Source organism: Dermacentor albipictus, chromosome 1, assembly GCF_038994185.2.
Source record: "Dermacentor albipictus isolate Rhodes 1998 colony chromosome 1, USDA_Dalb.pri_finalv2, whole genome shotgun sequence".
NCBI classification, from domain to species: Eukaryota; Metazoa; Arthropoda; class Arachnida; order Ixodida; family Ixodidae; genus Dermacentor; species Dermacentor albipictus.
In genome coordinates, this window is record NC_091821.1 from 367,653,053 (window position 1) to 367,680,355 (window position 27,303).

The 27,303-nt window shown below is 42.2% G+C and overlaps 2 protein-coding genes across 4 annotated transcripts; both read right to left on the reverse strand.

Moving 5' to 3' along the window:
* Window positions 1–2,722: 2,722 nt before the first annotated feature.
* On the reverse strand, window positions 2,723–10,455 carry LOC135904100 (serine hydrolase-like protein). Of its 3 annotated transcripts, none has more exons than XM_065434717.2 (4): window positions 10,433–10,455; window positions 8,592–8,688; window positions 5,600–6,050; window positions 2,723–3,679 (listed from the first exon to the last, which is right to left on the reverse strand). In XM_065434717.2, exons 2-4 carry the CDS (start codon window positions 8,615–8,617, stop codon window positions 3,152–3,154), a joined length of 1,005 nt encoding a protein of 334 aa, XP_065290789.2. In that variant the 5' UTR covers window positions 8,618–8,688; window positions 10,433–10,455; the 3' UTR covers window positions 2,723–3,151. The 3 variants fall into 3 exon arrangements, with proteins under 3 accessions (XP_065290789.2, XP_065290787.2, XP_065290790.2); XM_065434715.2 differs by lacking the exon at window positions 10,433–10,455 and adding an exon at window positions 10,042–10,133; XM_065434718.2 differs by lacking the exon at window positions 10,433–10,455 and adding an exon at window positions 9,230–9,493.
* Window positions 10,456–13,435: 2,980 nt separating this feature from the next.
* On the reverse strand, window positions 13,436–27,303 carry LOC135904099 (serine hydrolase-like protein). Its single transcript, XM_065434707.2, has 4 exons — window positions 27,143–27,303; window positions 26,826–26,930; window positions 18,605–19,055; window positions 13,436–14,371 (listed from the first exon to the last, which is right to left on the reverse strand). Exons 2-4 carry the CDS (start codon window positions 26,849–26,851, stop codon window positions 13,844–13,846), a joined length of 1,005 nt encoding a protein of 334 aa, XP_065290779.2. The 5' UTR covers window positions 26,852–26,930; window positions 27,143–27,303; the 3' UTR covers window positions 13,436–13,843.

The window sequence follows — 27,303 nt, forward strand, 5'->3', positions numbered from 1 at the left end:
GAGCTGCGATCAATCCTGGGCTGGTACAACGTAAAGCTATTCCAATCTATTTTCATTGTGATATCAATTATATGGACACTCCAGGCGCATTTCTGCCGTCGGCATCGTCGTGAAGTTCCTTAGAAAGTTACTTAATTGCGTTACTCGAAGAAAACCTAGTGCATATTGTTACTTAGTGCATCTGTTACGAAACCTAGTGCACTTGCTACGAAAGTTACTTAATTGCGTTACTCGAAGAAAACCTAGTGCATATCGTTTCCAGTACAGTGGAGTAGCGGCCAGTATTTTTTTTCATTACTGAGATTTATTTAGGTATAACTATAATTAATTATCTAATTCGAGATGTGCTATCCGAATTATCAAATGGTCAGTGAGGCATTTGTAGGCACAGCCAAGGTGGCCGTCGGTGGCCCATTTTGGACCGCCGACGCTTGAGAAAGGACGTCAAACTTACGACTACAACCATGTATATCGTGACAAAGAAGTAAACAGCTCGGACATCACAGCGAGGTGCTTACATTAAATTATGGTGTTTTAGATGCCAAACCACGATCTCATTAGGAGGCACGCCGTGGTGGGGGAGTCCGGAATAATTTGGACCACCTGGGGTTCTTTAACGTGGACGTAAATCTAATGACACAGGTGTTTTGGTATTTCGACCTCATCGAAATTCGGCCGCCGTGGCCGCGATTTGATCCCGCGACCTCGTGCTTAGCAGCCCAACACCATAGACACTAAGCAACCACCGCAGGTCGCGGAGTATTTGTCACAACAAAGCAAGCATGCTTACGACGTCGAACTCAAAGTGAGTTAAGAAATTATTTTATGCCACTTAAGTGAGCAAATGCGGCCGTGGACGTCTTTCAACTGTCATTTGTCGCTTCATTACTTGGAGCGTGCCTTTCATCTCACAATTGCAGAGGTTTTGGATAAGTGCTTCTTTTCTCCGTTGACAAAGTGCCTCGAGCATATTCTGGTATTGTCGTTCGGGCTAGAATATTACTGCTGAAGCATCATAGAGAGCAATCAGCAGAAACTAACAACGTGAAGACTGATCGAACAAATATGCGTTAGCGTGCGCGAGAGAAATGCTAATTTTCGAATACTCGACGTATGCTGCAGTGTACACCAACATTAGTTCTGTTGTTCTAAGCGCGAGAAAACAAAGGCACGAATGAGCTCGGTTACAGCATTCACGTCTTGATCTTGGCGCAGGTAGAAGCACAGTGCGTACAAAGCTCCAACACGGAGCGCTTACGAAGCTAGATTTGACTAGATTTGACACGTAACAATCACTTCGAGTTTGTTTTGGAGCAAGACGAGCCAAACAACTATCTAAACTGATTTACAACCGCGGGAATCAGTTCACGCTTTATTGTGTTTTTACGGATGCCACTGCTGGTTCTTTTTCATTTCTTTATTCTTATTTTTGCATTTCGTTTAACAGAAATTCGCAAGACCGACACGAACCGCGACGACCCACTTCAGCCGCCGGGTTGCTTCCTCCGGTGTTGTAGGGAAGCAGTACACTTTGATGCCGACACCCCCTTTGCGGTTGTGACAATCCTTAACGCAGCGGTATCTGCGCTTGTTATTTCTGTTCACACTTCTCACGAATGAACTGCCAAGAGGCCGCGGTGAATACATTGGAAAATTGGAAAAGCAGGCTTTCAGGTGGGCCTGAACGCACCACGGACAATGGTGAAATGACGGTGAGGGCCTACCCGCAGGTGCTCACCGCCGCCGCTAGGTGGCGCGACATGTACAGGCAAACTTCATTACAGGGAGTGCCGCGCCGCCCGGCCCACTCAACCGTATTCTAGCACACTCCAAATGCAACCGTCCAAGTGGCCGCGCGCGCGGCGGCCACATGTCGGAAGGCGCCGTCACGCGATGTGCGGCACATGAACGGCCGCACTCAACGAATTCGCTCGCTGTTCGCGGCCACAGCCGGAGCGCACATGCCGAAGCCATTCTGGCGCAGCATGACGCAATTTTCGTCAAGTTCCTGTGTTTGGCGCAGTGTGGCGCAGGAATTGGCATTCGTACCAAAATGGAGCACTTGGCGCAGGAGTCCCATCCCTGCACATACGAGACCGCTAACGGGCTGCCGTGCTCGTCTACGCACGGGCCGTGCACCGAGAAACGGAGAAAAACAGTCTGTGTTTCGGGAAAGCTAGTGAGAGAGGAGGTCAAATGAATAACTCCGAAAGTCGAGGGGACGTTTAGGGCCAACAAAAAGGCGGGGCTCTATCTGCGACTGTTAACTTGTTAGCCAGTAAACTGATTATAGGCGTCTTGGTGCTCGTACTGTGGCTGGGGTCGACGCATGTACGTGTTTAAATTAAAAAAAAAAAAAAACACGTGCTATATCCCGTAAGAATGGCACTTTTTCCCTAGTATGTTTCAACACGGTTGTATTGTGTCGAAGCTAACTTTAAAGGTGAAAATAGCCATGTCAATCAATAGCGCTTGTTTAATTCGACCCTCCGGATAATTCGGGCAGTTTTGTCCGTCCCGTTAGGGTCGAATTAACGGAAGTCAACTGTATTTTATTTATGTGGAAATGTGAACGCATTTAAGTTCAAACAAATCTCTTGAATTGTCAATTCACACAATTTCTGAACGAATGCCTAGAAGGTCCACCCTGGATATTTTTTAGAGCAAGCTTTACAAACAGCTAAACAGAGTAACATAGTCTATCTGTGATAAAATGACAAGCTGCATTTTCAATACAAAAAAGCAGAAAATGACAAATTGTGTGCCTAGTTAGTATACAGCCAATGGAAGCAGCACACAATGAAAGTAATGCAAAAGGAATGCAAAAGATTTGATGAACGCCAGCTGCTAAGAGTTTGCAGTTCATGCTCATACTAGTTCATTGTATTTTGTCTGTTGTATTTCTTTTTTCGTGGAGCTATAATATGCCAACTAGTATCTAAGGTATCTCATAGCATGAATTTCAAATGTAGTTTACACCCTCGGCAAATAAGTGCAGTGTACCCAGCACAGCCACCTTGAGGCCACAGGTGACATCATCCATAATGTGCAGCGTCAGTAAAGATGCATCAACACTGAGAAAAAATTATCCCCTTGGCTGCCTGGAAGGATAAAGTATGACAAAAGAAAATTGAGGTTATGTATTACCACATCAGTGTGGATTTACAAAACGGCGTATGTGACTAGCCACTGCATCTGGATGAGTCATGTGCACATGGTGATTGCCCTCTACTTCAACAATCTGAAATGTACGGCAGTTTTGTGCACAGATGTCAGACACTATCTTGTGATTTGCAGACAAGCCCCCTATGCCAGGAACAGCCATCACTACTAGGAGGTTGTTGGTGTAGCCACGGTAGTACTCTTTCAGAGCAGCACGGTCAGCCCGAATCCACTGGATATACTTAAGCCGGATGTCTCTGGTCAGGATATAACGACCATCCCCAACAGGCTTGCAACCACGTTTCATCAATGTTCTAATGTTGTCAGGAAGGTAGCCCGGAACTATACTATGCCTATAAAGCTTTATCACTTCCTCTTCTGTGTAGACAGGTGGCCTGCTGAGATCCTTCTGTTCAAGTTGCATGTTGCCCTCTAACACTGCTCTAATGGTTTGTGAAACTTTGCTGGGTTGCTCATACCAAGGGGCAAAGACGTCAATCAATACCAAATTTTGCACCTGAAAAAGAAGAAAGGGGTATTTGTAGATATCAATTCATAAAGTTACAGAAAGCAAGCAGCTCAATTATGAGGCCTTCTCACACCACACATTGTGCAAGGATGATGACGTGACCCATGAGCATGCCATAGATGTGATGAATTCAATATGCCCAAAAGATGCTGTGGGAAGGAAAACATTGATGACGAGACAAGCAAGGCTAGCATTAAGAATGCGCTGAAACATATGGTGGAGGCATTTTAATGAGTCAATACTATTACGTGGCATGCCCTCATCATGTTATTTCAGCACGTGCAATGAGCATATGTGACATTAAGAGGTAGCTTATGGCACTAGGACTAAATCATACTGTTTCACAATTTCATACGTGCATTTGTAAAAACTTGGTCCTTTAGCATGCAGTTCTATGCTTTACATAGGCAACTTCATTAAGCATGACCTAACATTAAAAAAGCACCAAAGCAATGGCAAACTTGGAACAGCCGAGACTGATAAGCAGAGCATTGTTTCTCGATCACACTGATTTTTCTGCAACTTTGCTGTCGCTGATTTCACCTGCTTCAGGAACTATAACGAGTAAGCTTGATCAAATGAAGTACCCCGTATATGGCACCTTGAGCAGCCCCTTTAACACCTTTAACCTTTAACCTTTAACCTTTAACACCTTTAAATTATTGCGTGAACTGATGTAAGACGTGACACCACTATTGTAAAATTGCAGAACAAGCCTCAAATTTGCCAACTTTACAAAAAGGTCAGGAGAGTTAGCAGGTACGCAGTCTTGCAAGTGCTTCATCCTGCTTCCTTTCAGAACAACACATGCTTAAACTTACTCGATGACATAACTGACAGCAACAAATGGTGGGGGAGAAATAAAGTTACAAATGATGGTGGCCCTGTAGGATATTTTTTAGCAACCAGTAGGTAGGATTCTCTACAGATATTTACAATAGGTTGCAAATGTTCCATATTACTGAAGAATAACTATGCAGAAAGCTGTACAAGGCTCTATGTAGAATTTGTAGAAAGCCAAAGAATATGCTTTGAGGTGTTCCTTACCAGAAATTTTTCTTATTGCTCATTGTTTCAGGACGAAAATAGAGCAGAAAAAGATCCTGAGCTACTTGGTGCTAATTTCATGATACAGTGTAGTGCAAGGGCACAAGCACAAAGAAGAGACACAAGACGAAGAGAAAAATGGGACATGTTCTGTGCGTCTCTTCATTGTGATTGTGCTCTAGCGCTACTCAAGTAATTCAGAAATAGAGCATCAGAACATCAAGTTCAAAGTTTTCTGACTCAGTGTCTGTTCTGAAGACTTAAGCTATGAGACACACACAACTGTATTGCATCCAAGCTCTCATATCCACCCTGACACCACTGAAAACACTTCATTCAGTATGAAGAAATGGCTTTTAAAGTAATGTAACTACCTTTGGAGAGTATGAGTTAGGCACTACATGCAATTATATTTCGCTGTGGTCCTCATGCTCAACCGTCATAGACACAGTGACTTTATAACAAGTCGAAATGACACCATTTATATAGGACACTTTATTTTGGAAATGCACGAACAGCATTAATATGATGCCATGCTACACCACGAATAATGGCATATATTATATTTTATGCTGCCGGGGTCATATTTTACACGTCACTTGCAGTCATTGTTAGAATGAAGCATTGACATTTTCATGCTGTTGCTTGAGCATGCTGACACTAGGTTGCCTATTAAGTTTTTTTTTTACTTGACCTGTTCTCTAGTGTAGAACACAGCAACCAACTGAAAACACTTGTTGCCTTGACAATATTCTTTACGGCTATAAGATATGTGCATGCACAAACTCACAGATATTTTTTTATGCTGCCATTAAATAGCATTAGTGGTCCAAACTAAAAGGCAAACATTGTAATACACACCCTCTCAGGAAAGATGCAGGCATAGTTCAGGGCTGCACCGCCTCCCATGCTGTGTCCGATAATAGAGAATTGACTCCAGCCAAGGTGGTTAGCTGCACGTGATATGTCCAGCAAAAACTGCATCGAAAAATACGGTGCCCCTTTGGGCAAGTGTGAAGATAGGCCATGGCCCGTGAAGTCAAGGGCCACAGCATGCCATCGAGGGTCAAGCCTTGGCACAAGGGGGTCAAAGCTCCCAGCATTGTCTTGGAAACCATGCAGCAGGAGAACACGTTGGTGTGGGTCCTCAACACACATGGGCAACCACTGCTTAGCAGCTAAGTGCCCGTACGGAATGGGGATCTGCAGTTCGTGAAACTCGCGCTCCACAACTGGGATTTCATTGGTGGCAGCGTGGCACTGACTAATACCTCGGCACCTGAAAGGCACCGACCGCAGCTGCCTTGTGGACCTGCAGAAGGTATGCATGTATAATTGTAATATTAATTACAATTAACAAAGTTAATTAAAATTCTCTAGGAATTATTCCAATGGAAAGTTTTACTGGTACTATACAAGAATTATATGTCCAACAGCAAAACTTATAGGTTCAATTACAGATTTTTTCCAGTTTTGTAGTTCCTTCTACAGGGCAACACGATGTCTTAAAAAAAAAAAACAGGCTTTATGGGTCCCAATTGAAGCAATAGAAGTAGTGGTATAAACATGTATTCGACGAATAAAATGCTTTATAGATCCCAATAGATGCAATAGAAGTAGCTGTGATACAAACTTGTATTGGTAGTACAGTTGAACGCCTTGTAAAGAAGTCCTTGAGGCCTCTGAAATACTTCATTTTAAAGGTCAGGCACCACAATGCTCACAATAGAACCGGGACAGAATTATTCCTTTGTTACCCAGGTAATTTCATTGTAGAAGTGCTCGACTGTAATGCTTGGCAAGAAGCCAACCAAGCACACACTCCAAAAATCAAGAACGAAGGCACAGAAGGCTTTGCTTTAATAAAGGAATTATGCATTGTAAGCTGTACATTTCTTGCACTGAGGATATTTAGCAAATCAGTTTTGCGGAACCCCACTAGGCAGAGGAAGCATCATGAAAGGAAAAATTGTCATCCACCTGAATGCAGCATGAAGCTACAAAGGAAGGCCAGCCATGTGGGCTTCTCAAAAAAAGAAAAAAGAAAAAGCTGCACAGTTGACGAAAAATTCATCCTTGTATGGCATTTGAACCCGGGACCAATGCCTTTTCGGGGTGGTCGTTCTACCATCTGAACAAACCAGAAGGCTAGCAAATCGCAGTGCGAGGGCAAATTAATCGACAACTCCAAGCACAGGAACACTGAATATGGTAAATCATTTCTGTGGAATCCCGCAAGGTGGAGGAAGTGTCATGAAAGGGCAAATTGTCATCCAAAATTTTCACAAGTACTGTTTCTTGTTTCACTGCGTAACTTTGTAGAAAACACAGGTGGCCGCCAGCACAATTGTAGGGGAAGTACAGATGGGGCTATCAATAGGTCACAATGCATTATATATGAGTGCAGTCCTCTGTGTGAGCTATTTGGCAAGCAATGCAGTAACCACAATCAGTCCAGGAGGGTTAGCCTAGAATGCTTTGCTTTAAAATGAACAATTCATGCACATTTGTAGAGCAAACTGTTTTAGTACACAGTGCTCCTCTTTACACCAATACAACTGCAAGCTAATAGCCAAATACAGGCTATCAGATGTATCAGGTCTACTTCATAATTCAATATACCAGTACAGGCTGTCAGTTTTACCTGTTTATCATGTTCCCTATAATATGGAACCAAAAAAAATGTTTTTATTGGAATTTGCAAAGGTCGCCCAGCCACTGCATCTTGTCAGCCTCTATGATTTCACGTGTAACCTGTTCTCAGTTTTTGGAGATTACAACAGTTTTCAAATTCAGGGTCACAATGGCAGTCAGTCTCTGCAGTGAATGCCAAGATGACCTTGCACGGCGGTGCAAGTGCTCTTTCAATAACTCATTTAAAGATGTCTCTTTCTTTTTTTCATTACTTTTGTTTGTGCATATATATATGTTCAGGCAATTTCACCAATAAAGATCAGTTGAAGTCAGCACCTGTGTTGTATTCTTCCTTCAGTCCTCATCTTTTGCGCTGTGCACACATGTCGACATTGAATCACCAACTCACCCAAGCTTCCACCTTATCACATTTCTTTTAAGTGCATTTGAGCAACTTTCGCACATTATACTCCGTGGTCAAATCAAGCAAACCATTAGGAATTCTACCATTACAGTATATATATATCTATAGGCATTCAGGCTCACAAGTTCTTTTTTAGACAAATACGTCACAGAGTTTCCTTTGCAGCCATATAGTAGTTAAGTTCTTTGTAATCCATGGTTTTGAGGTTCAAGTTTATCACAAACATCTGATGTGCAGTCCATGAAAAGACATATCAGCTCACAGCTATGAAAAATTAATGAAGCCATTATCCACTCATTGAAATAGCAGTGGCTTATTAATTACCTGCTATGTGAGTGATAACTAGGTTAGCCATCACACCATCATGGCAACTGATGTTCTTTTAAAAGCATGTTCACCAGAAATAAGCACTCTGAGCTGCAGTAAATGTATAACATAAATATGGATGACTACAGTGGCACTTTAAACAAATGAATAAGGTTGTGCACAACCACTAATTCTTTTCACTGAATGCTGTGAAAACTTTGAGATGTTGCTATGTGAAGAAGGAACAAAAACAGTAACAAGAATAAGTAAATTGCAAACATCAAATAATATATGACCGCAGTGAGAGCAACTTCAATGTTTAACATTGAACAATGTGCACAAAGATAACTATGGTGATAAAAGGAAAAATAAATCATCAGTTCAATGCAGCTTTAGTGTTGCTTCATAACACATACTGAGTGCTCACAAAGAGAAAACTTAGCACCAGTTTGATGCAGCACCAAAAAAAACTACAGAGTATCTACTCACCTCAAAGCAGTTATTATTTGAAACATGTCGAAAAGCAGACAGGTTCTCCCGACCTTGATTTTTGTTAAAATGAGGCAAGCCTGACATCGGCAGGTCACTAGAAGAAAAATGTGCCAGCAGTAAAACAAATGAGGAGTTAACAAAGGCAACATGTTTTAAATTATACGCTCTAGTGACAGCACCCACAGAGTTGGAGATAAGCAATTTTTGTTTCTATAGATATGTGCTAATATTAGCAATCAAAACCTCATGGTGTGTACAAATAAAACTGCAAACTTTAAAGTATCCGCAATGATATAAATTTCATGAATGCTGTCTGGAACCATATGAACGAGTATTTACAGTTTGGTGTCAGCCAATGTGCACGCAGCTTGAAACAGACATCCTAAGAGCAAAGTTTACAGATGTGGCGTCACCTTCGAAGCTTCTTCCTATTTTCACATTTTGCATACCCCAGCAACAGCCAGCATTGAATCAGGACGCAATATGTGACAGTGTGAAAATAGCTGTCCAGTCACCCTCGTTTGCTGTCCAATTTACAGCTTGCATAGCTGCTGTTTTGCTGCGTGGTTACGGTTTCAGCTGGCTAGCACCTAGAACTCTACCATGATCTAGTGAGAGCACCCGGAAATGTTCACCTTAAATATGCTACAAAGAATTCCCATTCAGTTGTCGGTTAGCTCAAAGGTAGAATGAATTGCAATGCAATATTTGATGCACTCTCATATTAATTGTCTGATTGCTTTTGAAAGCCTCTTGCATAGACAAGACGTCGAATGTATTCGAAGTTTAGAAGCCGCACACAAGGACAGGATCACAAGCTCACGACGACTTTTGACCTCAAACTGTCCTCGCGCAGAGACAGCATAGAGCACCACTACCAACCGGCGCAGGACGCAACGGAAAATGATTTAGCTAGCTAGAACTCTCGGAAATATTCCCCAAGGACATGCTACAAGGAATTGCCGTTCAAGGCCGGTATAACGTAAAACTATTCTCTATCAGGTGTCGGTTAGAGCTTTCGCTAATGCCATGTGCACCGCAGGGTACGTAACTTTTAAGATCATGGCAGGCCGCAATTAGTGCCACACGAAACATATACGGGTGTCACACGGCGCACTTTCGATTAGCGATCGAGCCCGTTCTCGGTCGCCGCTGACTCATTTGTGCAAGCTGCGGGAGGGAGCCAATCGCCGTCGAGAATTTCGATCCGGGCTGGGCTCGATCGTGATCGAAAGTGGCCGCGTGTCACCGGAAATAGTTTGGATTGTAGTACGCACGCAACCTCAGCTTCAAAGAAAAAAAAATAGCTATTGAATGTGCTCTCGTGCATAGGTTTAAAATGAGGAGGTCACCAAATTTTAAAGTTGCTTACCAAGTTCGAGCGGCCGAAATTAACTGACCAATACGGTGACTGCGCGGAGTTACGTACGTACCAGAATGAGCTCACGTTTCCTATAACGTTGCAACATGCATGAGGAAATGCCTGCGTCTACCGCCAGCGAAAAGTGTCCTTTAACCTTGAAGCCAACAATACAAAAATTAAAACAAGAATGCCATTCAGGTAGTGTTGCTTTTGATTACATCAGCAGGCCCATGAGACCGGCAACTTGGGGGGCATCACGCATAGTTCAACTTTTGCACCGTGCAGCTGTAGGCTGCGTGTGTTCTTTACGCAGGCGCACAATCATCTCTGCGCACCAAACACCAGCCAACAAGGCTAGCAGGAGCAGGGGGACACAAGCATAAGAGACAAACACGCTGACAGCCGAAACCAACCGGCGAAACTGGGGTGCCTACACAGTACACTCATGTATTACACTCGAAACTACTTACATGATATAGCGTTGATATAGTGATGATGATGGATACTAATACGCTGGCTGCGTTTTTATATTTTACGTTATTTGCCTAGTTATTCCCAACAATAACTGATTAAATGCTACGTTACTGCTAGAAACCTTGTCTGCACGACTTAACGCCTTTTTGTTTTCATTTGTGACATGCTGCGACTCGCCGACGACCTAGGAGTAGAGGACGCTCGCATCATGTCGTCTGCTTGAAAAAGTCGTAGCATGTTCAAATTGCTCTCCGGCTTGATGATCGTTATTATTTGTGTGTGTGTGTGATTCTGGGAAGTGGTACAGAGACTAGCTTATTATCACCTTTTTAAATTTCGTTCACCACGAAATCTTTGGCCCTCTGCCAAGGTTATTATGAGTGAGTGAGTGAAAACTGTATTGAAAATAAAATCGAGCACGATGGTTTGGACCCCTATTCCAGAGACCCACTGGCACGAGCGGCTCGCGGGACTTAGCTGGGCTTGGTAGCTTGGTCTAGAAGGCGGCCTACTGGCTCTCCCGGCCCTAGTCCGCAAGCCATATGCCTCCCACTGCCTATTCCTAATTTATGTAGTACTGTATGTTTCTGTATTATGAGGCTGTCTTTGTGCGGAGGCCTCGTGAGGTGCTTCCATGTTATGAAATGCATCAAATCCTTCGCGCTCGAGGTCCGCAGTTCGTTATCCGCGAAGAATCGAGACGAATGAGCACAGCAATTAGCAAGGATAATATTGGCCGCAATCATATTAGGTGCATTCTCATTGCCAGCTTTGAGGAAAAGCCACGAGGGTGGTCTATACGCCAACTGTGGACATCTTGAATGTTGTTAAAATGTTGCAAGCCAGCAGGCAAAGCTATTGACAAGTGCCATTATCAGCTGTGCACGCCAGTCCTATTCACATAATAGAGAAATGGAACAAAACCATCACCTTAACTTTCCTGCTTACAGATTGAGGAAATTAAGAAATTAACCGTGTCTCAAAAGCAGGCAAGACGCAAGCAAATAATTACCACTGTAAATGTTGCCATGCAAAGTATCCGGCAACGACATTCCAAGAGTGACTATCAATATGCATCATAACATACAGCTTTTTTTTTTCTCTTTTCCACATCGTACAATTGCCATTACATCTAAGCCGCAGACACAGCAAATGATGCATGCAACTGTGGACCACACATATGAGAGATACCCACTGCAAAGGTTCCATGTATGGCATGTAGCACTCCCCATGCATGTAATTACAAAGACTACAGTAGCAACATCTCCATACTACTAAAGACTGCAGTATCACAGTTACAGTAAGCATATTCCCACAGTGAGCATGAAGAAATATTACTTCTAGCTCTTCGATTTCGGTTTTGTGTTTAGGAAAGGTGAGTGTTCAGACCTAAATTGGCATTTGAGGTAGTCTCTATGCTTCAGAGGTACATTCCTCATCAAAAATGTTATATAACTAATCATACTGTGTGCAAGCGACTCATTTTGCATGTTGCAAGAGGGGTGATGCATCACCAACAGCTTCAGAAATTTACTATACCTATGTAATACTTCCACTTAATCGAGGACTGATTTGCTTTTACGGCAAGCACTCGTTTATAAGGAAATTGCTCAAAGTTCTGCTGCTATCCAAAACAAATAGTATGTTTCATACTGGACAGTTCAATAAATAAAGGATGACGGCTTCGCTTACTTTGAAGTGCAAACAGCCCTTACTGTGCCCATTATGAGCATGCGAAGGATAGGTGGACAAAAAAATAAAAATAAAATGAAGATGCCAGTGGCATTAAAGAGCCACTAAGGAGGAAGACTAAACAAGTTAAGACTGCAGCTGGTAATTTATTGTTTCAAAAGATTATTTTCATTAATTTCATAACAAATGGTTGATTATAACTCAAGCAAATAAAGGCATAACTTCCATTTTCTCAGTATGGCAGGAAATTAGGCTAGCTGTTGGTTGTTCATCTTATAATGCGCTGAGTAGTACTGATGAACGACAAGACACAGCAGACAGAAATGATGTTGCACAATGTCTTTCCTGTGTCCTTCGGTGCTCCCATTTCTGAATTTCATGCAGAAATCGTGGCACAGGCACATCAATGTGACATCACAGAATTCTACGTAGTATGCATTTCCTTGTATTTGGGCCACTATCATGCAGGATCAGTTACTGCTAGGATAAGTCTGGCTATTTTAGAATATACAATGTAGCCTTTTAACGATAAAGAATTAACTATACTCAAGCAGACATACACTATTAAAATCCTTGATGTCATGCCAAGCTCATGCACAAATGTCAGGGCAGTGTTGCCAGTGGTCTTTTGTTTTTAGGACTTCTCTGGCTTACCAAGCCTCCTCTCATATTAAGGATAGCTGTATTGCTATTGCATAATTTACTAATACAGCCTAATATGCCTCTTCGTTGTCCCTTCAAAGACATCATACAATTTGCACTTGCTTCATAGCGAAGTGAAGTGCAGCAGTGGCAAAAACAAACTTGTGGGGCTGGCTAAGACACTAAGTGAACTATTAGAGGTGGCAGGCTTGCCAAGTAGTGCATATTTTTTTGTGACAGAATGAATGTGCTCTTGCACAGGTGGTAACAAGCATTTTGCAACAATGATCTTTGTTCAAGAGGAGTATGCTATGCTGAAGTGCATTGCTTCAATATAATTGTGTGAATGTTATTTTTATTGAAAGACTGCTCCAAACAGCTTCCTCACTCTCCCAGTAACTTCTATATGACAAAATCTTATTGGATTTGTACTTTCTCTTGTAAAAGGTGCATGTACAACATTATGATATAAAAACGTTAGAACATAGACATCTAAGCTACAGTCTTAAATTGTCAATTTAGATGCTTTCTGTGCAAGTGCCCAGAAGGTCCACCCTGAATAATTGTTTTAAGCAAGCTCCCAAAATAGCTAAATATAGAGCATCATATTCTACTTGTGGCAAAATGGCTCCAACTGCATTTTCAATATGCAACGCAGAAGGATGACAAGTTTTGAACTAAAGTAGAGCATTTTTATTGTCTAGTTGGGACACGGTGAATGAAAGTAGCACAAGGACTATAAGGCAAAAGGAATGCAGAAATGATGATGAATGCCAGCCACGAATTTTCATATTCATCCAAGTTAACCGGGTTCTGCATGCTGGCTTTTCTTTTTTGTGACAGTGATACCAACTTATAGTTAGGTTTTCCCACAGTATAAATTTCAAATGCACTTCCAGCTTCACCAAATAACAGCAGTATACACAGCACAGTCACCTTGAGGCCACAGACGACATCATCCACAACATGAATCATTGGTGAAGAAATGCATCACCACAGAGCAAAAATTATCCCCATGGCTGCTTGGAGGAATAAGGTATGACAATAGAAAATTGGCATTATTATATTGTTTATGACATCACTGTGGTTCTAAAAAGGGACGTATGTAACTAGCTACTGCATCTGGATAAGTCATGTGAACATGGTGGTTGCCCTCTACTTGAACAATCTGAAACGTGCGGCAGTTTTGTTCATAGATGTCGGACAGTATCTTGTGCTTCGCAGATGTGGCACCAAATCCAGGAACGGCCATCACTACCAAGAGGTTGTTGGTGTAGCCACTATAGTATTTTTTTAGAGCATCACTGTCAGTCCGAGTCCACTGGATGTATCTAAGCCGTGTGTCCTTCGTCAGGATGTAGCGACCATCTCCAGCAGGCTTACAACCACGTTTCATCAGTGTCCTAATGTTGTCAGGTAGGTAGCCTGGAACTACACTATGCTTGTAAAGCTTTATCACTTCCTCTTCCGTGTAGACAGGTGGCTTGCTGAGATCCTTCTGTTCAAGCCGCAAGTTGCCTTCTAACATTTCTCTTAAGCTTCGTGAAAGTTTGCTACGTTGATCATACATAGGAGCCAAGGCATCAATCATGACTAAATTTTGGACCTGAAAAAGCAAACGTAAAAGGTATTTGTAGATACCAGTTCTGAAGCAAACCGCTCCACTATGAGATTGCTCATAGAACGCTTTGTGCAAGGACGCTGGCAAGACTCACGAGCATGCCATGGATGTGATGAATTAAATACATCAAAAATACTAGGAAAGGAAACAATAATGGCAATGGTACAAGCAATGTTTGCATTGAGAATGTGCTGACAGATTCTGTGGGTGAGCTTCATTTACTAAAAGATCACTCATTAATTCACTCATTAAAATTACCTAATCATGATGCAATATACCCTTATTGTGCTATGGCAGCCTATGCAATGAGCAAATGTCATGTTGCCAATAAGCCAGTAGTACTGCCATTAAAGCAGATTGTTTCACAATCTTGCAACATCATGCATAACCATGCCAATTACGCAACAACATACGAACACACCTTCTATAATAACGATTAGGCTGCAGGTTGGTGCACTTAGCTATAACCTAGAGTTGTGCTCTGCTTACTTTATTGCAATGAATTGAATCTACTCGATATCCACGCTGACTTAGCAATATGTGGTAACGGTGAAATGACAGCATAAGTGAGAGCGAACCTGTGGGATTTTTTTCTAGCAACTACAGCAGAACCTCATCAATATATTCCTGTTTGTTACATTTGCCCCACTTTGACACTGTGAAGCACTCGTCCCCTTTAGTTTCCATAACGTTATGTGTATTAGCTTCCAGTCTATGTTTCTTTTTCTAGCTGTTAGGTACATAAACTGTGACAGCACTATTAATAAAATCAAAGAACTAGCTTTGAAGAACTAAATAGAAAGAACTAAACTGAAAGGAAAGCAAAGTGTGGCGATTGAGCAAACATGGCCCGGGGGTTGCTTGTCTTCTTTTTGGAATAAACGGCAGTGGAGGCTCTTTGAGCGCACTATCCTTCACTGTACTTGAAGCCTAGCCTGTTATACTGCGGTGGCCCAGGCGAGGCTGTTCTTTTATATTCTTTTAATGGCCTCACAATAATTTTCTGTACTCGAAGCCAGTGGTCTACCAGACGACAAGGTCTTCAGACTTTACAGGTGCACCACCAATACACACGGAATCACCTGTCGATGGTGCCTATGTTGACTGCCGTACATGTCACAGTTGAAAACGGTCACTTCAAAGAACCTGCCATGCAGCACTAAAGAATTGCAATTACTACGTTTCGTTGGCGATCACCAATCTAAACACATCTCATGAAGTTGAAACCCAAGAGGAGGTGGACAAAGGCGCAAAAGCATGCCTGCATCTATGTTTGAGGATGCTGTCTTATGACCTTCGATACCTTGCAGTTACTTTGACATACAAGGCTGCATGGTAACTGAGTAATGACTGTGAAGGCTCAAAAAGAGGCTGCTATTATTGAAGATTTCACTCAATGACAGATGGAAATTACAAGCTATATTTAGTGTGACTCATATGGCTACGATTGCTAAAAAAAAATTTCAACATTCAATCTAACTGCCAGGCAACAATAATGAGCCTTACTGAGTGAGTTTTCAATAATTTGCTGGCTTTCTATTAAATTTAAATTACAGTTTCATGTAAGGGTAGCTTTCTGTCTCATCAATACCACTGCTGCAAGTGTTAGCACATGTTAGATTTCTCCAGATTATAGTTATTTTCTGTGGTCCCAAAAGATGTATCAATGAGGTTCTACTGTAGTATGTAGGATTATTTATAGCTTATGTTTAGGATAAGCTATAGAAGTTCTAAATTACTGGAGGTTAACTATGCAGAAAATTGTAGAAGGTTCTCTAGAACACTGTAGCAAGCCAGAGAAGATACTTAGAGGTGCAACCTACAAAAATCACTTGTTATTGCTTGTTTCAGATCAGGAATGGAGCATCAAAATGTCAAGTTCAAGGTCTTTCTTGCTCAGCATTTGTTCTAAATACACTATAATATAGAATGTATGGATGAGCATTGCATCCAAGTTAAAAAAATATGAATTAGATTATAGGGTTTTACATAAAGAACAATAATGGACGATAATGGAAGAGTGAATAGTCCAGAGGAATTTGGAATCCCACAAGTAACGCCGGAAGAAGTAAAGAAAGCCTTGGGAGCTATGCAAAGGGGGAAGGCAGCTGGGGAGAATCAGGTAACAGTAGATTTGTTAAAGGATGGTGGGCAGATTGTTCTAGAAAAACTGGCCACCCTGTATACGCAATGCCTCATGACTTCGAGCGTACCGGGATCTTGGAAAAACGCTGACATAATCCTAATCCATAAGAAAGGGGACACCAAAGACTTGAAAAATTATAGACCAATCAGCTTACTGTCTGTTGCCTAAAAAACTATTTACTAAGGTAATTGCACATAGAATCAGGAACACCTTAGACTTCAATCAACCAAAGGACCAGGCAGGATTCTGTAAAGACTACTCAACAATAGACCATATTCACACTATCAATCAGGTGATAGAGAAATGTGCTGAATATAACCAACCCTTATATATAGCTTTCATTGATTACGAGAAAGCGTTTGATTCAGTCGAAACCTCAGCAGTCGTGGAGGCATTGCGGAATCATGGTGTAGACGAGCCGTATGTAAAAATACTGAAAGATATCTATAGCGGCTCCACGGCCATCGTAGTCCTCCATAAAAAAAGCAACAAAATCCCAATAAAGAACGGCATCAGGCAGGGAGATACGATCTCTCCAATGCTATTCACAGCGTGTTTACAGGAGGTATTGAGAGACCTGGGTTGGGAAGAATTGTGGATAAGAGTTAATGGAGAATACGTTAGTAACTTGAGATTCGCTGATGATATTGCCTTGCTTAGTAACTCAGGGGACCAACTGCAATGCATGCTCACTGACCTGGAGAGGCAAAGCAGAAGGGTGGGTCAAAAATTAATCTGCAGAAAACTAAAGTAATGTTTAACAGTCTCAGAAGAGAACAGCAGTTTACGATAGGCAGCGAGGCACTGGAAGTGGTAAGGGAATACATCTACTTAGGACAGGTAGTGACTGCGGATCCAGATCATGAGACTGAAATAATCAGAAGAATAAAAACGGGCTGGGATGCGTTTGGCAGGCATTCTCAGATCATGAACAGCAGGTTGCCATTATCCCTCAAGAGAAAAGTATATAACAGCTGTGTCTTACCAGTACTCACATACGGGGCAGATACCTGGAGGCTTACAAAAAGAGTTCTACTTAAATTTAGGACTACGCAACGAGCTATGGAAAGGAGAATGATAGGTGTAACGTTAAGGGATAAGAAACGAGCAGATTGGGTGAGGGAACAAACGCAAGTTAATGATATCTTAGTTGAAATCAAGAAAAAGAAATGGGCATGGGCAGGACATGTAATGAGGAGGGAAGATAACCAATGGTGATTAAGGGTTACGGACTGGATTCCAAGGGAAGGGAAGCGTAGCAGGGGGCGGCAGAAAGTTAGGTGGGCGGATGAGATTAAGAAGTTTGCAGGGACAACATGGCCACAATTAGTACATGACTGGGGTAGTTGGAGAAGTATGGGAGAGGCCTTTGCCCTGCAGTGGGCATAACCAGGCTGATGATGATGACATAAAGAACCACAATATGATTATGAGGCATGCTGTAGTTAGGGGTTACGGATTAATTTTGACCCCCTGGGGTTCTTAACCGTGCACCTAAATCTAAGTACACGGGCATTTCTGAATTTCACCCCCATCGAAATGCAGCCATTGCGGTCGGTATTGAACTCGTGACCTCTAGCTCAGCAGTGCAATGCCATAGCAACTAAGTTACCGTGACAGGTACATCCAAGCTTCCATAGCCACTCTGCCGGCATTATGAACAATTCAATCACTATAAAGAAATGCCTTTTAAAGTAATATAGCTGCTTTCTGAGAGTCTGATTTAGGTGCCTTGTGTGATTACACTCGACAGTTGTTCTCAAACTTAGCTCTCATAGACTCGGTGACTTGACAACAAGTACCAAAGAGACACCATTTAAATAGGGCACATTACTGAGGAAAAGCATGAACACAAATATGATGCCACGCTAAGCCATAACTAAAGGTGCACAATATATTTTGAGTTGCCAGGGTCATATTTCAGCCATGCCACTAAGAGTCATTGATAGAAAGTAGTGACATTTTCATGCTGTAGATGATTGCATTGATGCAAGAGCCCACAGATTTTTTTCTATGTTGCCCTTAAATAGCATTAGTGGCTCAAAATAAAAGGCAGACATTGTAATACACACCTTCTCAGGAAAGATGCAGGCATAATGCAGGCCCACTTGACCTCCTACACTATGTCCAATCAGAGAGAATTGACTCCAGCCAAGGTGGTTAGCCGCACGTGATATGTCAAGCCAAAACTGCATTGAAATGCACGATATCCCTTTGGGCAAGTGTGAAGATAGGCCATGGCCCGTGAAGTCAATGGCCACAGCATGCCATCGAGGGTCAAGCTTTGGCACAAGGTGGTCAAAGCTACCAGCATTGTCCTGGTAACCGTGCAGCAGGAGAACACGTCGGCGTGGGTCCTCGGCAGACGTGGGCAGCCACTGTTTAGCAGCCAGGTGCCCATACGGAATGGGGATCTGCAGCTCTCGGATCTCGCGCTCCACAACTGGGGCCTCACTGGTGGCAGTGTGGCACCGACTAATAAATCTGCATCTGAAAGGCACCCACCGCAGGTGTTTTGCAGAACTGCAAGAGAGGGATACGTCATTTTTATATTAATTACAATTATTTGCAAGTAACACCATACTGCCTTAACACAAGGTTTTATGTTGTACCGGGAACTTGCACCTCACAGCATGTAGTATTGTGGTGTGGCCAGTGGGGGCAAATGCTCTTGCAGTCTTCAGCACTGTCTCCTTTCATAGAGGCAATAAGCTTTCCAAGAATGAAGGGAGGTTAAAAGTGCGTGAAAAAACGAGGACAAGAGAAAGAAAGACACAACACACCATGAGCACAGACCGCCAAATGTTCATTCTTAAAAATCAGAGCATAGGCTAGGATCTCCAGTACTTCACCACATCGTCACTCACACTTATGCAGATAACATAAGAGAATGGAGACTGACTGTAACACTGTTTGTACCAAATAAACATGAGGAAAATAACTGAACGAATCTGTTGTACGCACAAACATTGAGCGGTCAAAAAATGAAGATGGCACATGTCATAACAGTAACCGAAATGTAGGCGACAAGTGAGGGAATGAAAAAGCACAATGGTACCTATAAAACGTGGTTACAACAAAGTAAACACTAATGATGTAAAAATGGACGAAAGGTAACGAAGACGACAGAATGAAAAGGCAACAATCAACCAAAGTAAAGGCGAAGGTGGAATTATTAAAAACCTGAAAACTTGTGAAAATGGCATGAGGGAAGAGTAATAAAATGTGGTAATACAGGGTCCATTGTGAAAGTAATGTGCATTTCCTGGGAAAAATAGATTTCCAGGCCTGTACAGGTGGTTAAATTTCTTTAAAATACTCTCCCTCTGTATCAATACACTCGCGGAAATGTGCGTGTTATCACGCCTGGAAGGCACCCTGAAAGTCATCGACGAGAATGTCTCTCAGGAATGCTGTAACATGCTTTCGAATGTTTTCCATGGTCTCCCAATGCTCTCCTTTCAGCGCTCTCTTCAGTTGGAGAAACAAAAAAAGTCCCACGGAGCCAAGTCGGGACTGTAAGGGGAATGGGGGACCACCAAGGTGTTGCTTCGGGCTAGGAAGTTGGTAACGACGAAGGACATGTGGCTGGGGGCATTGTCATGGTGGAGCTTGACCATGTCTTTGATGTCAGCCCTCACGCATGCGACCCGGCATTTCAATCTCTTGAGCACCTCCAGGTAAAAGGCTGAGTTGACAGTTTCTCCCTGCAGTACAAACTCAAAATGGACAATTCCTCGGGCGTCAAAGAAGGCAATGAGCATCGTTTTGATGCAAGACTTGCTCATTGACATTTTCCTGGGGCGGGGGATGATTTTGCGTGCCACTCGTAGCTCTGCCTTTTCAATTATGGGTCGTACTCGAACATCCAGGATTCATCTCCGGTTACGACAGAGTTAGGAAAGTCCGGCTTATTTTGAATAAAATCCAACAATTCTTGATAGCGCAAAACTCGAAGTTCTTTCCGATCTTCCGTCAACACTTTCGGCACAAGCTTCATGAGACCTCGCACATTTGCAGATCCTAGGTCACTACCTCATGTACCGCAAATGTGGACATGTGTAGGGTGTCAGCAATTTGCTGAATGCTCAATAGACTGTCGGAACGCAAAACTTCGTGCACACGATCCACGTTTTCGTCGGTTCTGGTCAATGTTGGGGATCCAGAACGGCATTCGTCAGCGACCTCCTCCCAGCCCTCTTTGAAAGCCTTGTGCCTCCTCCCGGATTGTGACCATGAAATGCAATCGTCCTTGAAGGCCTCTTCAAGCATCTGGAATGTTTCGGTTGCATTCTTTCCAAGCTTCACACAAAACTTGATAGTGTTTTGCTGTTCAGGCAAATGCTCCATCACACCATGTTATCCGCTCACACTGCTCGGAGTAAACTGGTGACCGGCTGCGTTGGCAGGGCAAAACCTTCACCACATTTCCCAACCTGTTTTACCGTGCTGCCATGGATAGTTGCATCATAATAAAATCATGTGGATTACTTTCATAATGGGCCCTGTATATGATGAAGCTCAGCCTCAACTTGAGATCTATTACGTCCATGAAGAAAGAACCCAAACAAACCGCACGTAAAGCCCACTTTTCTTTTTTTCACACGTGGCTTCCCAAAAAAACAATTTCTTAGGGTAAAAGCGAAACATACCGTGTGCTGACACACTTGTCGCTAGAGATTTTAATGTGAAATGCGTCCACAACCTCCCTTTCTGTCTGGTCTCTCCATCCGAATAAAAAGGCTGTATTTTCCAAGATTGGCTTGCATGGAGTCTTTTGCTTACCCTCACCTTTAACTTTACATCCTTAGCAATGTTGGGCTAAGGTGCCTCCTGCAAAAAAACTAGCTTGTCATCGTTTTTTTGCGGAGTTTTAACCTCCCTTCAAATATGAACCAACTAGCCCTCAAGAACGTCCTAATAAAGTACACGTATTTCCAAGAATGCCTGCCAGTTTTCCGTTTGCAGTCGCAGAAGCAATAGTCAATAAGCACAAGGGTGTAGAATACCGCCACAACTTGAGTGGCCTAAAAAGTGCAAGGTGAGGCATGGGGAGCCCAGTAGGTGCTAGAGACTGTCTGGTGAAAAAGACAATGCAGCAAATATTTCAAATTAGGCAACTTTTCGTTTCTTTGCCATTTTTGAGTTTGTTCTCGTGATGGCCTACTGAGACTGCTAGACCTGTGCAGATAATTGACTTTTATGGGAGGTTTAAGTAGCAACATTAAATCGAGAGTTGACTGCAAGTGGTGCTCTTAAGGCTATTCACCTCCTCTTTGTGGATTTTCTACAGGGAGTTGCAACATTTGTCTGACATTTCATAACTTTTATATTTGCACAATTTTAACCAATACAATTTTGTGATGTGCATGCGGTCAGGTACATAACTTTTCACAATTTTAATTCAGATAAATAAATTAATACGCATTACATATATATGTTCATAAATTCATAAATAGCATAGGCATGCTTGAGTGCCTACTGTTACAAGAGGAGTTGCGCCATCAGTTCGTATCAAAAAGCGCACAAAGCATGACATGCCTGACCCTGATCTAAAAAAAATATGCAAGGTATGTGCTTGTAGTCATCTAGGTTGAAAAGAAAGGGATTGCAGCTTTCTTGTAATAGTGATTTCAGTTATTATTTCCTCAATGCGTCATCATCATTATAGTCCTGGTGACATAATTTCCAGGTACTCTGTGCCCCAATTACTTTCATCTTGTGACATGATGATTGGTTTGAGCAAACAATAATTACTTGTGACAACAGCAACACGAGTGTACACAGAGAATGTAGGTGCAGACGAGAGCCCCACAATGGCAACAGGTTGTATAGCTAGAGCACCAGCTGCCCAGAGCATGAAGCCCTAATAGCAGCACTGCAACATAATGGTGGCATCATCAGTTATGGTGAACATGGTGTTCTCGTCATAGCCATAAGAGACGCCACTGTTCTGTTGCAGCAGAATCGAAAATTTTTTACTGGCATCACCGCAGACGACACCAACTTTGGATTTATTGTGGACAGTACTGGAGGGGCATGTAATGCCCACAAACATGGAGTGAAACTAAACTTAATGCAATATGGTACTTCTATCCAAAATTTTAGTGGAGATCAGCCAGCAGTTTAGCAAGAAGAGTCATGTATAGACCCTATTCACCGGCTAGTTTACTCGTTACAAACAGATGGCACTTGTGCTGTGCCTAGATTCTTGTTGCCTCGAGACGTGCTACATCGCCTCTGTGAAAGTTTGATTCCTGGTTGCAGTGGGTGTGTTCGGAAAGAGAGGAATGCAAAAATGCTCCGGTACTACTTAGGTTCAGGCGCGCAGTAAAGAATACAAGATGGTCGAAATGAATCTGGAACTGCAGCACTACTATGTCCCTCATAACCCACTGTGCAGTTTAAGCATGCCTAAAGCACGCATTAAAACAATTTGCTAAATATGCTGTATGGTAAGGCTGCTTCCTGGCTAGTGGATTGATAACTGTGGCATTCTCACATGGATCTTTGTGCTAAGAGGTTAAAAGCTCACAGTGCTTTGTGTTCACAGTGGCGAAGCATAAAAAGAAAAGTAGCACTCCTTAATGGCGTTCTGTTAACTCTGCCTCATTGTAGGTACTGTCCTCCCAGGCTTCATTCGTCCTTTCTTTTGTGAACTGCGCTAGGGACGAGACACCAAGGTAGATGATTACAGGATGAATGCAGACTAACAAGTGGTTTATTGAAATCACACAATGCTGCCTCCACGAACTATGCACATGCCCGAGCCAGATCATAACCGAGTGACCACGGAAGACTCCCTCGCTAAGCCCCTATCTACATAAAAAAATCGAACTCTTTCTTGAAAAGACACACTGACGGTTCGTTGACACACCTATCTAGACTATGTCTTGCTATCAAGGAAGCTTCCAAGATTTCATGTGCCCTTTGGTCCTTTGCTCGCCCTGGCACCTTTGTTTTGCCAAACATCAGCTTGTACTTCTTTGCACATTACCTACAATGAACTGGCAGATGCTTTCCACTGCCACCTTTTGGTGCTCCATTAAACGATTGTTAATACATCTTCCTGGTTTGCCCCACATAGAACATTCCAAAGGTCAGTGGAAACTCGTACACCACCTCTGTTCTACATGGTACATATGTGCACCTGTGTTTTATGCCACAGATGCAGAGGTAGTGCACGAGTTTCCGCTGACCTACAGAATGTTCGATGTGGGGCAAACCACAAAATGTATTAACAATCATTTAATGGAGCGCTCTTAACTCAGAGCACTCTAACTCATTAAAATATGGCAGCGGAAAGTACCTGCCAGTGCATTGTGGGTCATGTGCGAAGAAGTACAAGCCGATGTTTGACAAACCAAAGGTGTTAGGGCGAGCAAAGGACCAAAGGGCACGTGAAATCTTGGAAGCTTCCTTGATAGCCGGACATGGCCCAGATAGGTGCGTCAGCGAACTGTCAGTGCATATGTTCAAGAAAGAGCTTGATTTTTTTATGTAGATAGGGCCTTGGCAAGGGAGTGTTTCATGGTCACGCGGTTACGATCTGGCTTGGCCATGCGCATAGTTCGAAGAGGCAGCATTGTGTGATTTCAATAAACCAGTTGTTAGTCTTGGTTCATCCTGTCTTCATCTACTTCGGTGTCTCGTCCCTAGCGCAGTTGAAGTTCACAAAGAAATGTCTTCCCAACTAGCCTCCCAACACACTCTCCTTGAGTTTATTCATCCTTGTTTCTTTTTGCCACAACTTCGGAATAAAATTTTGAACTGCCATCTAACTCAAATCAAGGTGTCACAGTAGTCAAAAAATATTTCCGTTATTCTTGACCAAAGGCAAAGTTCATAGAAAAATATGATGGCCAGATAGCACCGAAAATTTAGTAGAGACTCGCTCGCCCTCGTAAGTGTTATTTTGTCCCCACGAATGTCCAGCCCCATTCATTGAAACTTGGAGACTCAGTCACATATTAGATATGAGTGCATTCGTTATAGAGCATGCTGACCAATGAGTGGTTTACATATGTTACATAAGAATGTTCAAAGCTGAACATTTCATCCCAAGTCACAACGTAAATGAGTTACGAATGATATTATATGTGTTGTGTAAGCTACTGTAAAACTTCAAAAGATAAATGTTTCAAGCTTGGAGCTTGGTATAATAAAATCTAGTGCAACTGACAAATTTACAGGTGATTATGTGTAAAATAATGTGATGACATCGCACCAAAACATTACTGAGCCAAAAACATGACAAATTTTGGTTTACAAGCCATTAGCAATTAAGAAACACTGATGGGCGAATGACAGTAATCCTGGTTTATTACATAGACTGAAAGTACATACCGCTGTGTCTTGGAAAACTATTTCTATTTTTGCCTTCTAATATGCACACCATACAACAGTGTTCTCACCATTTGGAGAAAGTGTAATAAGCTCAGAAAAAAAATGAGTATGCAACATTTACATCTTCTGAAGGTTTGGCCAATGTTTTGTGTCATTCACGCAGCTATTGTCAACAGGGCAACTGAGGTCGGCGGAGGAAAGCAATAGTGCTCACGGCAGTGCTGCGAAAAGGGGTCTAAAACTGGTTCTTTATTTCGGCAACACTCAGTGCTGTTCAAGCACTCATAAGTTTTTGTTTTAGTCTGAGCAAGCGATACACAACACTGTGATTTGGAACTTATGCCCTGAAATGAGCCCTGATTGAATGTGTATAAGGAAAACACAAACATGCCTCTAGCATGAAGGAGAAGTGACAATATCTTCTATTCCATTTATTTTACGTTAAATGAAGGTCCTATGCCGCTAAACCATAAAAATATACTGGCATGCCTCAGGGCGTTTCGAATAAATGATTACAGTAGCTTTTTTTACAGCCAGTTTCTGTTTCCATAACATGACTATGTTGTGAGGTCATGAAGCAGAAGGTGGTAATATCCTAAGGAGCAGGTCATCTCAACATTTTAGCACTTGCTCTAGCTTACTCGGTCATCTGCTGTGCTGTTAAAGCAGGTGTCACAAGAAGTAGCAGCATAGAAGGAAACCAAGCAAGCCGGAGCTAGTGTCAAAACATTGCGATGTCCTGCTCTTATGTTACCACCTACGGCACCATGGCTTAACAACATGGTCCTTTCTGGGAACAGATACAGAAACTGACTTCAGAGCTATTATATCAAAGTATTCAAGGTGTTCTGAGGCATGCCAGTATTTTCTTTATAATTTAGAGGTATAAAATATTTCTTTAACAGAAAAAAAATGGAGTAGAATATGTCCTGTTGCTACTCCTTTATTGCAACAAACGTGATAAAAAGCTCATTAAGGCATAAAAGGAAAACGAAATGTGCTCTCTTCATAATAACCCTAAAGCAAGAGAGAAATATTTAATTTTTTTCCCATGTAGTCCACGTCCCCCTGGAATTGTGCTAATAGTGCTAAACAAAATGAGCATATGTTACATAAATTTGTTAAAATTATCGTAAACAAGCCTAACTGCATTTTATATGTACCAATAGCTATTAGCTATGCTGGCTTAAACAAGCATTGCACTTCTTTCACGTGCATTTTAGCAACTGCTGTAAATCAAACCCATTGGTCAAATAAAGCACACCAGACAGGCATTTTACTATGATATGTAGACATTCAGGTTCACAACCTTTTTATAAACAAATATGGAGCTGAGTTTTCTTTGCAGCCGTAGTTGAGTTTTTTGTAAGCCATGGTTTTTGAGTTTATCATGAACATCTAATGCGCCAACCATTACATGACTCATCAGCTCAGTCATGAACAATTAATGAAGCTATTATTAACTGGTTGTAACTGCAGTGACTTAATTACCTGCTATATCAGTGATAACTATGTCAGCTGTCACATCATTATGGCAACCAATGCACCCTTTTAAAAACATTCATGAGAAATAAGCACTCCAAGGTGCAGTAAAAGTGTGGCACAAATATGGATGAAGTGCCCTTATGTTACAAATGAATAAGGTTACGTATAACTGCCCATTATTTTCACAGAATGCTGTGAAAGTTTTGAGATGGTGCTATGTACAGAAGGAGCAAGACAACGCCACAAAACAAGTAGACAGCAAGCACAGAATAATTACATGAATTACAAATTACATAAACACTGAACAAATTGAACAAATGCAACCATGATCATAAAAGAAAAAAAAGAAATAATCAGTTCCATGATGCTTCAGTGTTACTTCACAGCATATATTGAGTGCTTAAAAACAGAAAACTCAGCACTTAATCCAGCATCAAAAAGGATTGTCAAGTATGCACTCACCTAAGAGCAGCTGTTATTTGAAACATGCTGAAAAACAGGGATGGTCTGCAGACTCTGATCTTCGTTAAAGTGCGCTATCAAGGCAAGCCTGGCACAAACAGGTCACTGTAGGAGAAAGGAGTGCCAGCAGTAAAACAAATGAGGGCTTCACAAAGCCAAGATATTTCAGATCATATATTCAAGTAACAGCATTCACAGAGCTGAAGTTCCTGAGCGAATACATGGAGATTATTTCTGCATAATTGTTCCCAGTCATCCAATAAGCATGCTTCCCTTAGACAGTGTCTAAGGGAACCATGCTTGCATGCGCCACTTACGCAGTCATTCATGCATGCCAGTGCCTTCTGTCTATGCAAACGTGGACAATCCAGAGCATTGACACGACGAACCAGACGTTACACCGGCTACGCTACACAACCGGCAAGATAAGCAACAGCCGGCAAGAGAAGGGGCCCGGGGGACGCAACCGAAACCAACC

Coding starts and splice junctions, on each gene's coding strand:
- LOC135904100 (XM_065434715.2), bottom strand. CDS start 10,063: ATGTTGCAACGTTATAGGAAAC. Junction 8,689..10,041: donor GTTGCAACGTTATAGGAAAC/GTGAGCTCATTC, acceptor TTTTTCTTCTAG/TGACCTGCCGATGTCAGGCT. Junction 6,051..8,591: donor CAAATAATAACTGCTTTGAG/GTGAGTAGATAC, acceptor TACCTTCTGCAG/GTCCACAAGGCAGCTGCGGT.
- LOC135904099 (XM_065434707.2), bottom strand. CDS start 26,851: ATGTTTCAAATAACAGCTGCTCTTAG. Junction 19,056..26,825: donor CAAATAACAGCTGCTCTTAG/GTGAGTGCATAC, acceptor CCTCTCTTGCAG/TTCTGCAAAACACCTGCGGT. Junction 14,372..18,604: donor CCTGCATCTTTCCTGAGAAG/GTGTGTATTACA, acceptor TTGCTTTTTCAG/GTCCAAAATTTAGTCATGAT.